This window comes from Simochromis diagramma, unplaced genomic scaffold (assembly GCF_900408965.1).
Source record: "Simochromis diagramma unplaced genomic scaffold, fSimDia1.1 OVJJ01000338.1, whole genome shotgun sequence".
NCBI lineage: Eukaryota > Metazoa > Chordata > Actinopteri > Cichliformes > Cichlidae > Simochromis > Simochromis diagramma.
Window position 1 is genome coordinate 339,172 of NW_024387088.1, and position 14,533 is coordinate 353,704.

Here is a 14,533-nt window from a genome sequence, read left to right on the forward strand (position 1 = left end):
AAATATAACTCCTGAAATACACCCCGTGTCTTTAAAGTCACGTCTCCAGCAGTTGTGTCTGATCATCACCTGCTCTGTATCACCGCAGTCGCTGAATTGCTTCAGAAACAAGGCCCATGGACTGCAGTGAGTCTTTTCATTGAAGAGTAATTAGATTCCCTTAGTTCCTGCTTGACTTTACTCTGTTAACAAGGTTCCCGTAAATACAGACTCAGCACACTTTGAAGCAATGGAGTAAAAGACGCTTTTGAAACACACCACACCGCCTCTGATGGAAGTTTCACTGCTGCAGCTGTGTTTGGCCTGGTATATTTCAGTGCTTGTACAGTAGGGTCAATAAGTGTTATATGTTTTAAGACAGGATTTTTTAAATTGTATTCATATATATATAAGTACCCAAAATGATACTTTGGGCACCTTTCCCATTCAATCAAAACTTAAGACTTTTGCTTTCTCACCAGTATGATTTCAAACGAATCTCTCTGTAACTAACTGAAACCCTTTTGACACAAAAGCGTAGAGGTTTGAAAGAACGCCAACCTACTGTGTGGGAGTGTGCAGAGTTGTTTAACTCTCTATCCAACTCAAAGCAAACACTGCCGACACACACCAACATAAAGCTGCTTGGAAATAAATAAATAAATAAATATATGTATATACATACACACACACACACACACACACACACACACACACACACACACACACACACACACACATATATATATATATATATATATAGAGAGAGAGATTCGTTTGAAATCGTACTGGTGAGAAAACAAAAGTCTTAAGTTTTGATTGAATGGAAAAGGTGCCCAAAGTATCACTTGTGATAGTGAGCCTCATCAAGCCAGGCGCTCTGGGAATTTTGCTGGCAAACCCTGCGTTACAGTTACCTAATCAAGTCAAATCTGGAGTTTTTGGGGGCGCTGAGGGAAATGCTTTTAGTTGTGCCATTATTGAAAAACCAAACAAAAACAAAAAAAACTTTAGGGGATATCTGCTTTTCTTACCAAAATCCTGCCGGTAACCTGACTCACTTCCAAAGTCTTGTGACATGAAACTTCTTTTGCAACCTGCATGTGCAAACTGCACAAATCAACAAATGCAACTTTAATATAACACTAACATACTTCCAGACATCAAAATAATTAAATTTCTTCTCTAAGTTTTATGCAATGTTTGAAGATTGTTATGCAAGATTTAAGTTTTTCTGCATGAATCTCAGGGCTGTTTTGATTCAGGTCTAATACATCATTAATATACTTCAGGTCTTCAGGGTGAAGAACGTAAACATTTTGCATTTGTGGTTTCAAAAATAAAACTGTGACATACATCCTGCATAATTGTCTTTTTCACTAAGTCAGCACTGAGGTGTGATGCAGCCCCTCCGAAACTCTTCAGTCTGAGAGTCGAACACCAGCCAAGCAGCATGGAGATCACAGCTCTGTGCACAATTATGGGTGAGTACTAGAATGTGTCAAGTCTCCAGTGAGTCTGTGTGTGGGCTTTAGCTTTTGGCTTTAATGAACAGATGGATTAATAGTTCAGCCTTTGATCTTTTCATAACAGTAAAGAGAAATTTAGTTTTTGTATTTCACATGAATTCAAACATACTTTACAATAAAGTGTAAGCTTTGTGATTATTTGATATTACAAGGTAATTGTTACTTTATAATCGTTAAACCATCGTGCAAAACTGAGCAACTTTTACAAGCAAAAAGTTGCCTCATTGTTGCTAAGCTTCTTACATTTTATTGCTATCTGTGTTCAGTTTACAGCTTCAGTATTTTAATGTAGTTTCTAACTACAGAAGTTTTTGTTCATATTTTATTAATTTGAGTTAATTTACCTATGAAGTTGTTTTCAGATAATGAAGTGAAATTAAGCAAATGCTAATTAATTATTGATGTGCTCATGAGGTAAATAATACAATAGACACAGACAAAATAAAAAGAATTGCAGCTGAGCATTTATTTAGGGCATAAAACCGTATTTGCACTCTGACATCCTGATACAGATCACATATTCACCCATAAAGAGCATCGTTCAAAAACCCCACATGTGTTTCATATGAAACCTTGTAACAGGAGATGCAGATGTATCTGTTTTGTGGGTAATATGTGAAGCTTTCATTACATATGTCACGTAACAGAGCTGCAAAGAGGAGACAAATGGTGTCAGTTGTGTTTCTTTTGATTTTACAGTGCATTGTTGTTTCATGAAACAGCAACTGGTGGAAACCATTTAGCATTATTAATTGCAAATACTCTACACTCATTTGGTTTCCGTTCACCCACGACAATGGAGGGAAGCACCTTCTCATCAGTGTTTGGTAGAGAATTTTCACAGAACAGATGCTACAGCAGCTTCAAGAGCAGCTAGACTCAGTTTTAGGTGGTGGTGGCTACCTTATAGCTCAAACCTTATATCTGTTATTGTAAAAGTATTTAATTGTTTTTCACCTTTCTGTTTGTTGTTTCTTTCTCTCTTTCTTTCAGCCACTTTGAGTATCTTTCCCAACAGATCTCAGTTCTTCAGGTACGAGTCTGTTACACTGAGCTGTGGAGAGCTTAAAAACTCTAACTGGACAATAAAGAGAAACACGTCAACAAAAACAAATGAAGAGTGTTCCAAACACTGGGGTACAAAAAATGAATCAAACTGCTTCCTTCAAGATGCTTACCCATCAGACAGTGGATTGTACTGGTGTGACTCTGGAGCTGGAGCCTGCAGTGAAGCTGTCAACATCACGGTGACCGGTGAGTTTAAGTACTAAATTGAAGAAGGCGTCATTTGGATTTATGGATCTATGGATTACAGATAGTTCTGTTTGCAGAGTCTTGATTGAAATATGACACCAACATGCGGGTGGGATGTTCAGCAGGTTTATGAAGTTTAGCATATTAAAATAGTGAAAAATTTCTAATTAGAATTAAGCACCAATCAACACAGATTTGAACCTAATAGAAAATGTCACTGAGTGGACTGAGGGCATTTAAATTAATGCATCAAATTTCAGGGAAATCCAACCAGTAACCGTTATAGTGGGTCACTTTATGTTAATGTTGTGTTATTACAGACTGATAACGTGATATTAAATATTAAATATGCACCATGAGAAGCCTGACATGAGGATTTGTTGAAACAGCTACAAACCTCATTTATGTTTTCCAGCCAAATGACTTCTTACCCATTGTCTGATATTAATACTGACTGTGGCCTCCTGATAGCAAACAAGCAGATTCAAAAAACAGACTTTTGCTAAAATACAGAAAAGAGCATTATTATTGTTTTACTTCTTTAAATATCGAATGTGAAGCTAGAACCTGCACCCTGTTAGCTTAGCATAAATCATTTAGTTCAAAATAAACAAAAACTTGTATCATGGGGTACAAGCATGCTAACCAGAGGGTGTAGTTCTGGAGTAACTGGGAGAAACATGTAAAGGGTAACTCAACACCTGCAGTTAGCTAAAGAAATTAGCAGAAAATCTAATGGCAGAATCTAATGGGTTTTGAATTAAAGAACTGCAATAAGGGTCATTTAGATATTAGTGCATGGACAAAGCTTATTCCAAGCATGGCTAACAGTTAAAGCTTTTAGTTAATTCCATAGCTTCGCATAATCAATAATTAGATGAAATGCTGGAGCTAGCTAAAATTATGAACAAAAAGCTATAAATTATTGACCTAAAAGTATGCCCTGCCAGTTAAAATGTTTGGATAAAAATGAAAATTAATATTTAGAACTAAAAATCTAGCTCGGTAAACAAAAAGGATACATTAGTGAAATTTATCGCTATGTGTAATGAAATGAAAAGCTGTTCAATGCAGTAGTAACTTAAAATGGCATCTGAATGGCTGAAATAGCTGAATTCATTCAAACATGCCAGATGTTGAGGAGGAAGTTTTTTTCCATTTTGAGCTTATCTGATCTGGACTATGTCTTGGTTTAAGGAAGAAGGATAGTTTGGATTGACTATGTTTGATTTCAGTTTTTTTTTTTTTTAACTGAAGCTTTGAGCCATCTTAAAACCAACTAATTGATCATTTCTGTCATGCTGTTGTTCAGGAGGCTCTGTGATCCTGGAGAGTCCGGTCCATCCTCTGCAGGAGGGCGATGCTGCAACTCTGCGCTGCATGGTTAAACAGACTTCTTTTATCAGCCTCCCAGCTGAATTTTATAAAGATGGCCACCTCATCAGGAACAGCTCTACAGGAATCATGACCATCCTCAAAGTTTCAAAGTCTGATGAAGGTTTCTACAAGTGTACCATCTCTGGTAGCGGAGAATCACCGGACAGCTGGCTGTCTGTCAAAGGTGAGAGGACTGAAAAGTAAAAAGGAAACAAACTTTTTCACACAGTAGATATAACTTCTGTTTCCACATTTGTTGGTGCTTTTATTTGAGCGTAGCACAGAGATCACAGTCTACCAACGCGATAGCCCAAACTTGTTGTTGCGTTTGCATCAAGAACAAACTGTGGTTTCTGTTTTCTATTGTGTTTAAGCTGGGCGACCCAAATCTTTTCACTCCCCTCCTATGTATGTTGTGCTTCCTGTGGTGGGTGTCTGCCTCTCGCTGGCTGTGGTGTTGGTTGTGCTGGTGCTGCTGTTCTGCCTCTGGAGGAACCACAAAGGTCAGTCTGTTTTTGAAGTATATCTGTTAGCCACAGCTTTGCACTTACAGTCATATTCTTTAGTTACTGTAAACACACAGTTTATATCGTTCAATTTCTCATACAGAATCCCGCCGCTAAAATCCAAAAGTGCACTGCTGGTTAGAGTGCCCTAAGTTTCCAATAAATTAAGGTACTTTACTTTATGAAACTATGTACATATTAAGATTATATTATAAGTTTCAAAGAGATTAACTGTTAGTTTTTCAGCGTGGCGATAAAGAGTAAGTTTATCTGTTGTTCTTTCGGCTGTCACAGCAGCAGAACCGCATACTTGATTTAGTCGATTATTTTCCCCTGGATGGCATTTCTGGGAGGGTTGTGTCACATCAGATAACACCATGCAGTTTCAAAGAGTCAGATTATGCAAATTTCCAGAAGAAAATTATATGTGCGTAGTCATCGCATGTAAGTATCAGTGCATCTCTGCACACTGAACCTTTGTGGCTCTTTATTTAGTAAAATGAGAATATTGAAACTTAAAAAGTGATCGGACGTAAACAGTGTCTTTGATGCCTTTTTTAAATCTTGGTGCTAACTTTTACACTCTTAAGCTTAACAACCAATAAAACATCTTAAAAATGATGATACAGTCTAAACAAAGGTGACTGCGAGCGTCATTTCCCGCATAGTTTCTATTCATTTCTAGCCGACCAATTAACTTTGCCTTTCAAAAGATAAAAGAACAATCTTTCAGGTTTTAGATCCTCCCAAATTTATTTTTGAACTTAAAAAAAGAAGACATCTTTTGCTCACAATATAAATATAAATGCACATTTTAAAAATGTGATTAAATCAATTTAAAATGATGATTTAATATTTCTTATGTGTACTGTTTATATACACTTAATGAACACTTTCTTAGAAGGGCTGTAATGAAACTGGGCTAGTCATTGGACTATTTTTGATTTTGCTGAGTGTTGATATGATTCTTAGTTATTATTTTCCACATCAACACAACATTTTCCTGTTTTGCTGCATTTCGTTGTGGTTATTTTGCAAAAGCCACGTACTTTCGCTTTGTTCATATCTTCCCCCTTCTGATTGAAGATTTTGGGTCAATTGTTGGCACCAGACATGGTTTTAACACAGGCCGGTACATACATGAGCTGATATACTTAAAACACAGTGGTGCGACTAACGTAAAAAAGTATGAGTGCATCGTGTCTTACATATTCTTCTGTGTTATCAGCTGTTCGATCTCCTTGGTATGTCTTTGTGTTTCATGAGCTCACTGCAGATCTGATCTCTGATTAGTCACTATTTGTATGATGAAAGTGTTGAAACTCGCTGCACAGAAACCGTTTATGTTGTATTTGTTTGATTTGGGTCAAAACAGAGGGCCTGTGTGAAAAAACACAATCAGAAAGTAATCGGGTCGTTGTTGGTTCTGGTGTGTTTAGACATAACTGTAAGAGACCAAAAATAATACTTGTAGTATTAAACTATGAAACTATCAAACCCTCCCCCACACTTTTACAGGTTTATGTAAAGACTGCACATGTTCTCCCTGTGTGGGTTTCTTTCGGGTAGTCCAGCTTCCTGCTCACACTGCAAGCCTTAACTGAACTTCCTCGTCTGTATCTGCAGGAGTTTATGCATCGCTGAGAGCTCATTGTTGGGAAACAGCATAAAAAAGCAGTAGATGTTTCCTGGTAAAACAGTCAGAGAGTGTCATGTAGAAGCATTCAGGTCACTGAAGACAAAACACCTGGAAGAGCGCTACAGCTTTAAGAATCTAATTTTGATGAATCAACAGCAGGATTTACGTTACAAATGGTTTTCTGTGATGTTCTCTCTTTACTAAGCTGATCTATATTTAGTGATTTAACCGAACAAACTATATAAATGAGATCGATTACATGTAGCAGAGAGCTATATGTTTAACTTTTTACATGGTTGTTTTATGGTCGAGAATCATATTTCCAAGCAGATGTTTAACAGTGAGAAGTGTTGTGCTGCAGGTGAAACTGACCCTGATGTTTCCTACACTGATGTCACCATCGTACCGGAAGTGCAGCCAAAGAGTGACAAAGGTAAAAACACATGCAGAGCTCTTTTCCCACACGTACACAAGAGCCTGAAGCATATGTATGTTATTTATATTACCTCAGTTTTTCCCTTTTGTGGAAAGTTATAAAGACTTTATTTGTGCTATGTTATCTGGTCATGAGTGAAACTTCTTTTATCTTTGAGTCAAGTGTAAACGTAACGCCTGCATGAAACTACGACCTCATTGTTTAATGACACAAGAGTATCAGTCGTTATCAAGGAAGCACACGAACAAGTTTCATTTTGTTAATGATTTATAGAGTCAGTGGAGTATCAGCACATAATAAGATACAAACGATAACTAAACATAGAAAGAAACAAATACAGGTGGGTGGCTCACAGGGGGTTCAGAGAGTTCTAAAAATGTGGTTTCACTTGTGGTCGGGGGGGATAAAAACCAGACAGAGAGCACCCATGAGTAATAAAAATATAATCAAAATCTGTTGTGTTCCCAGATTGTCGCGTTTAATGACTTTTGGTTTCTATTTAAATGTTACTATGTTTAGTTTCTCCGGGTTTACTTCTGCCTGGTCTATGGGCATTGCTCATTATTCTCCTACGCTCCTCTCCTCGCATCTTAGTCCCCCCTACCATGAGGAGAGACTACTCATATTTGATATTTAGGGCCCCGATTTAAAGTCACAATATGACACAGTGTGGCAAGATAGTATACAGTGCTGTGCAAAAGTCCTGAGCTAACCTAATTTTTTTATATTTGGTTTCCAAGGGGTCAGACTTCCCTGTAATCTTTCTCAAAGCGGTCTTGAGCAGTAGTTCTCCAGGCTTTCTGAAGGCCTTTCAAATATTTCTTTTGGACACTGGCTGCTTTTTCACTCTTTTTTATTTTTTTATTTATTTTAATTTTTTAGGGGAATGTGTTTTTTATTTGTTAAGCTACTTAACTCAACTATTAATTACTGAAGTATAAGGAACCTAACCCACTGATGTGTCAACACATAACAAAGGATTAGCAAAGAACACATTTTTAATTGCATCTTTGTTGCACATAAATATTCCCATTTTGTCATCAGATTCTACAAAAATGCCAAAGATAACACAGTTTGAGAAACACCGCACAGCATTTTTGCACCAACACGATGCTTCCCAAAGAACCATTAGCCGAAAATCTTGGAAATCTCTGCACATTTACTGATGCCTCATCAGAATTGGTGTTAAGTGGTAGGGCTGCCATCAAGAACCCATTCTTAAGGTAGGAAAACAGGAAGTGATGGAGTGAATCCCAAATTAAAATATTTGGTTCAAACTGTCATCAGTATGTACAGTGGAGGTCGTGAGAGAGGTACAGTGAGTGTCTACAGCCACCTGTAAAGCTTCCTCGTGGTTTTTCATTTCACTTCAGCCAGTGTTTTGGAGATCTTGTCAAAACTGCTGAAATTATGAATACAGAAAAAATACCATCAGGTTTTGATCCACGACATCTGAAAAGCATCTCAAAGGCAGCAACTTCACTTGCATTACAAACAGAGTGTTCAAAAAACACACAAAGAAACACTGTCAGTCATGGACTCGCCTCCCTGAGCCCAGGCTTCAACATTGTTGAAGTACGGGATCATATAAAGGCAGACAACATCTAAAGAAGAGCTTTGAATGTCCTTCAAGAAGCCCGGAGAACTATTCCTGAAGATGACTTAAAGAAACAAGAACGCTGCCTAAGAGAGTTCAGGCTGTGTTGAGGAATAACACAACCTTCAACCTGTACAAGCTTTCATTGCCTAATATACTGTGATTCTATGTTTGCACGTTTCACTGCATCATCGCGTCCATTTTCCATATAAGACAGGCTTAGGGATGGGTATCGTTTAGGTTTTATCCGATACCGGTGCCAAACCGGTACTTTTGAAACGGTGCCGGTGCTTAAACGGTGCTCAAACCGGTGCTTAAAGAATGGAGAACACAAAATTGGTCCAAAAACCTCTCATGTTCAGCTGTTTTTTTTTTTTTTTTTTTTGTAAAAGATAACAATGTTAGCCTTTTCTGCAGCTATAGGGCATATATGGTATCACTCTTGGCTGGAAGCAGTGCTTAAACAATGGAAAAAACACAAACTTTATCCAAAAACCTCTCATGTTTAGCTGTTTTCCACTTTTTCTTTGGTCATTTTAGCCTTTTTGGCCAGGGTGAAGGGAGTATCTGCCATCAAACAAGAAGACAGCCGCATGTAGCTATGATGATGTTTGCTAGTTCACCTTACATGCATTAATGTAATAACGTGGTTAGCCTACTCAAAGTAAATTACACACGGACAACATTAAGCTACTCACGCAGAGAAGAACGGCTGCTGCTGCCATCATCATCCGGGTCGATAACAGGCACCACACCCGCAGTAGATGCGCTCGGTGTGAGGTCTCGCGGCAAGCTATCAAATACGGCGCATTTTTCGGCTTTTAAAAAAAACGCTATGCGTCGCCAGGTGTTTCATCGGATTTGAGGTGTTTTCACAGTATCAGCTTAAAGCACTTGTTGCAGGCTGCTGAGTTTGCATCTTTTGCTGTGAAGTACAGCCAGACTTTTGACCGCTTCGCCTTGGGCATTTTTAATCTGTAGCTCTGCTCTAAAAGAACGTACGTACCTGGACCCGCCTACTATCCTCGGAAACGTAAAATGATTGGCTAGAATTCAAAGTGTATCACATCTCAGGAAAAAAAAGCACCGAAATAAAGCACCGAAATGTGCGCTGTTTTTCGGTCTGGTTACTACCGTTTATGTCAGAACCGGTGCCATCATGGCACCGGATACCGGTACCCATCCCTAGACAGGCTGAACTCTGTCCTCTCTCCTTTAAATGCATTTTAGGGATTTTTCACATGGAGTACTGACTTTACTTTCTGGTCATTGCTCAGCCTCCCTCAGCGCCTTGCATTTGGTTCCTCTACAAGGCCATGACGTGTCTTAATGACAGAAACAGAGAAAAGTGGCTTATAAATGACTGCTGTGTCCTGTACCATCACAGAGATTCTTTTAAATGTAAAGACTTACTGCATTTCCTATTATTGGTACACAAAGATCTTCCTTAATAATAATGTTAAAAATGTTTTAGCATCAAAATGTATGCAGTGCTTACAGTAAAAGTATTCATTATAAAGAATTGCCCATTACTACAAGTGAGTACTGATTCACTGCAACACTTCAGTGCTGAAGGTAGAGGCAGTCATATTTTAAGGGGGCGGGGACACCCCCTTCATACTGTGTGAGAGTCACTGAAAAATGAAGCGTGAAACAAAGAAAGCCCACACATCTGTTCCCTGCCTGGTGTCACTGTAAGTAGATGTTTTAAAAATGTATAGCATGTGATGAAGTGTAGTTGAACTTTAATGTCTGCATGTTGTTAGTAGTTTAACAGTTTGCATCTTTGTGTCTTTAGCAGAAACAGATTCTGAAGCAACTTTCTATTCAACAATCAAACCAGCAGCCAGCTGAGCGGAGACATCAGAGTCTGTGCTGTGATCTATTTTTGTTTCGTCTTCATGTATAAAAACTGTAAATGTAAACTGAGCCGAGTCCTGCTGCAGCTGAAGACCCGCATTTGTTTTGCATGCACTGCTGTAAAATCATAGACTTTTGTTCTTAAACTATTTATTGTTTATTCTTTTTGTCATTTTTTTGCTTGTGATTTTTTTAAATTAATTTTTTATATAACTCATGAATAACAAACAAACACTTCCAGCTTGGCAGTTGAAGAAGTGAATGAGAGAGTGCTCAGTTTCTGTTTTTCAGCGGTGTATTGAGTAACCTGTTCTACTGCTATGAATGAAGCTCGGAAAATAGAAAACTGGAAAATGTACTCCAGAATTACCCGACTGAGCCAGTCCCTTGCAATTTCTCGTTACAGTTTCTGCTTTCACGTGTACAAGTGAAACTTCCTTAATATGTTTATTATGTGTGGATCTGTTTATAGAAACTGAGCAGACAGGGACTTCCCACTAATTTACTCATGATTAGCTCACTTCCTGTTCCTTCTTTCCACTGTATCTGATTTCATTCAGATACTCAGAGCTCATCAACAGATCCTGTCAGGCTCTAATTTTAATCAGGTTTTTAGAAATGTGGTTTTCATTTAATCATTGTTTCAACTGCATTTAAAACTTCTTCAATTTTACCATTTATATCTTTAAATCACTGGATTTATGCTTTGTACTTTCCCGCAAACACTGACTCATCTACTTGTTTGCCTCAGGCTTCTCCATGTGAGAGGAAACTCAATCCACGTGTCCTAGAAATATCTTGTAATCATACTAATGAAAGCAAGTCATGACAAAGCATTTTTTTCTATCGCATTGTTACCCTGTTTTTTGTGGGACTGCCACAGACTGGCATCCCAGGCCTATATGACAGACAATGTGCATCTTCTTTCAATTTTGCATATTTTAATTTATATTTTATTGTGTTGTGGTTTGCAGTGTTTTGTGTTGTTTCGCTTTAAATTTGTTTAAAAGAAAAAAAAAAAGCTGAAAATTGAAATAGTTAAAAGTTCTCTCTCTCTCTCACTCTGATTGTCTTTAGACACTGTGACAACTGAAGAAACACAAAGTTTACAACAAATGTTTTTGAGCTTATCAGAGTCTCTGATGTCAGTGTCCATAAACAGTCTTGAGCAAGCAGAACAGAAAAAATGCAAAATAATGGATATCACTGAAAGTGTCTTCTTATTGCCAATGTAGAACACGTATGTAACATTATATAAACAATATACATGGAACCATACCGTGCGCCTCTTGGAACACATGCAGAATAGCATTAACGTTGAGGTTGTAGATGCATCTGTAGCTCTGTATCCATGCTAGCTCCACAATGCCATGGTTGTGCTCTCAGCCAAACTCTGGTCATGTGACCATTACAAACTCTACCTCATACAAACTTTACAGCACTTTACATATTTAACAAACCCATATTTTGTAATCACATATTTTAGACATGTTTTTTAATCAGTGTTACACTTTTAACATCTTATCCAATAAATAAAGGATACGATGATAATGAAAATGGAACAAAAAGGAGGGCGTGGCAGACAAGGTAAACAAGCACATTTCTTAGAGGAGGAGAATGTGGAGAGTGAGGAGGAAGGAGCTAAAATGGACCACATAAAGGCAAGTAGTGTGACTATGTATAATGTGCATGAGGAGATTAGTATCCTAAGGTCCTCCCTTAGCTTCAGACAGAAGCTAAAAGTAAATGGACACAATGTGACAACTGAAGTAGACACAGGCTGTGGCTACACTGCCATGTTGAAGGAGTCATTTTAAAAACCCTTTGAAGGCAGTAATGCACCCAAAGTAAGCAAGTGTGGAATCAAACTGAGATTGTATGGAGGCCACAAGGTACCCATGTGCAGGGACAGACTGGGACTAAAAAACAGCCCTGGACTTTGACTGGGCCCGGACCAAAGTAATCGGCGTGCGGAGACTCGGCAACAATAATGCTTGCCATGAGTGTTACACAGTGTTGGGGAGTAACGGAATACATGTACCGCCGTTACGTATTTAAAATAGAAAATATGAGTAACTGTATTCCGTTACAGTTACCGTTTTAAAAGGTGGTATTCAGAATACAGTTACTTTGTTGAAATAAATGGATTACACTGCGGTACTTTCCTGTTTCATATTGTCGCGGGTCAGGACTGTTTGGGTTTGTTTGACAGCTACGTTCTGTTGTTCCAGGCGGCAACGTTACGGTTGCCATGGTTACAGGGCGACACGCTCTCTCTCTCTCTCTCTCTGCGACTGTGTGTTTCCTGGGTGAGAGAGCGCCTTTTCGTTGTTGTTGTTGTTGTGGTAAGCTAACAGGCAGAATGCTACAAGCATAGCTCTAAAGAATGTAGCATCATGGGCAGTGTAGTCCGTGTTGCAGGGAGAATGGACTGCCATACACGTTATGGGTCTGTGAGCGAGGAAGGAGAAAAAGGGGAGTGGAAAGGTACGAGTTGTCATCGAGGAAAAACGGGAGTTGGAAGCATGTAAATATAATAATAACCACTTCAGCCAAGAAGAGAGCCTGACGAGCCCAGTTGTAAGTAAGCTATTAAGACTCGACTGTACACTGTGTTCGTGTTTTCCTCCGAAAACAATAAGTTCCGTTGGAGCAGTCTTTCAACGCCTCTCTCTGTCTCTCGCAAGAAAAGTTGACCCACACAACAAAGTAAAGCTATTTTTCGGCTACGAGCCGACAGGGACCCCGCCGTATTAGTCAGAGGTCCCTTTACTACAGTTCGGAGTCGCGGACCTTCAGTAATAGTAATAAATCACACAGCAATAGTACATTCACGTTGTTGTAAAAAGCATGATAATATATTAAGTAATCCAAAGTATTCAGAATACGTTACTGTCATTGAGTAACGTAACGGAATACATTACAGAATACATTTTGGGGCATGTATTCTGTATTCTGTAATGGAATACATTTTAAAAGTAACCTTCCCAACACTGGTGTTACAAGACTTTAATTGTGGCCTATGCTATCAAACCATCAAAATTATAGCAACAGTGCTGATGTTGAAAATAAAATGATGGAATGGATTTAAAAAAGGTTTTCTTCCAAGATAGCATGGAATAGATTATATAACATGCTGTTATATAATGTCTTAAAATGAATTCATTACTTGATAAGCTTAACAATTTATGCAGTAATTACTCTTACTGCACAAATAATACCACATCACAGAACAGCCGGTACTTCCTGGAGTACCGGCTGTTCTGTGATTCTCCAAAATACACAGATGCAAAGTCCACCCCTGCCCGTGTGGGGAGCAGCCAAAGAGCAGGTGGAATTCAGAGACAGTAAAAAAAAACCTGGATGTGGTGGTGGCTGAAGGGGCTGGAACTAGTTTGATGGGTCGGGGGTGGATTAAGGCCCTTCAATTAGACTGGCAACCTGTACATAAGATAGAAGGCAGAGACGATGCCTTACAGTGGATACTGGCCAGACATGAAACAGTGTTTAAGGATGAGTTGGGAATGCTGAAGGGGTTTGCAGCAAAGATACATGTAGCCAAACCGTGCTTCTATAAGCCCCAATCAGTTCCGTTTGCTATGAAAAAGAAAGTGGAACAGGAACTGGAGAGACTGTTTGGAGGAGAAGATCATCCAACCAGTGAAATTCTCAGAGTTGGCCACGCCCATCGTACCCATGCTAAAGCCAGACTCCAGCGCCAGAATTTGTGGTGACTACAAACAGACTGTTAAAAAGGTGTCGCCTGTAGAACAATACCCATTCCAAGAATGGAGGACATGATAGCGGGGCTGGCGGAAGGAGAAAAATGCACCAGTTAGATATGAGTCACGCATACAACAGGTTGATGACTAATCTCAAAAGTATGTCACAGTAAACACACACAGGGGTTTGTTTACATACACCAGGTTGCCATTTGGTGTAAGTTCAAGTCCTGCCATTTTTCAGCGCACCATGGAGAGTGTGTTGCAAGGTCTGACCAATGTCGCAGTGTATCTGGATGACATCATTCTGACGGGAAAGAATGACAAAGAACATCTTCAAACACTGGATGGAGTGCTGCAGCGCTTGGAGGAGGCGGGCCTTAAAAAGGAGCAAATGTCAACTCATGGAGAAGGAAGTGACATTTTTAGGACATCGGGTGGATGAGACCAGTTTACATCCAATGGCAGCAAAAGTGAAAGCAGTGCAGGAGGTGCCACCCCCAAAATCAGTGACAGAGCTCAAAGCTTATTTGGGTTGTTGAACTTCTGTAATAAGTTCTTGCCAAACTTTTCCACACTGTTGGCCCCACTGCACAAGCTTCTGAGAAAGGAGGAACCATGGTGTTGGGGACCA

General features: G+C 39.0%; 1 protein-coding gene across 6 annotated transcripts; it reads left to right on the forward strand.

Annotated features, from left to right (window-relative positions):
- Positions 1-1,308: 1,308 nt before the first annotated feature.
- On the forward strand, positions 1,309-12,191 carry LOC120742697 (sialoadhesin-like). 6 transcript variants are annotated; one of them, XM_040046134.1, is made up of 6 exons: positions 1,309-1,463; positions 2,502-2,762; positions 4,075-4,323; positions 4,632-4,642; positions 6,646-6,717; positions 10,119-12,191. In XM_040046134.1, the coding sequence occupies exons 1-6, from the start codon at positions 1,433-1,435 to the stop codon at positions 10,224-10,226; spliced, it is 732 nt and encodes a 243-aa protein (XP_039902068.1). In that variant the 5' UTR covers positions 1,309-1,432; the 3' UTR covers positions 10,227-12,191. The 6 variants fall into 6 exon arrangements, with proteins under 6 accessions (XP_039902068.1, XP_039902069.1, XP_039902067.1 ...); XM_040046133.1 differs by having other exon boundaries at positions 1,310-1,463; positions 10,116-12,191; XM_040046130.1 differs by having other exon boundaries at positions 1,312-1,463; positions 4,514-4,642; positions 10,116-12,191.
- Positions 12,192-14,533: the final 2,342 nt, after the last annotated feature.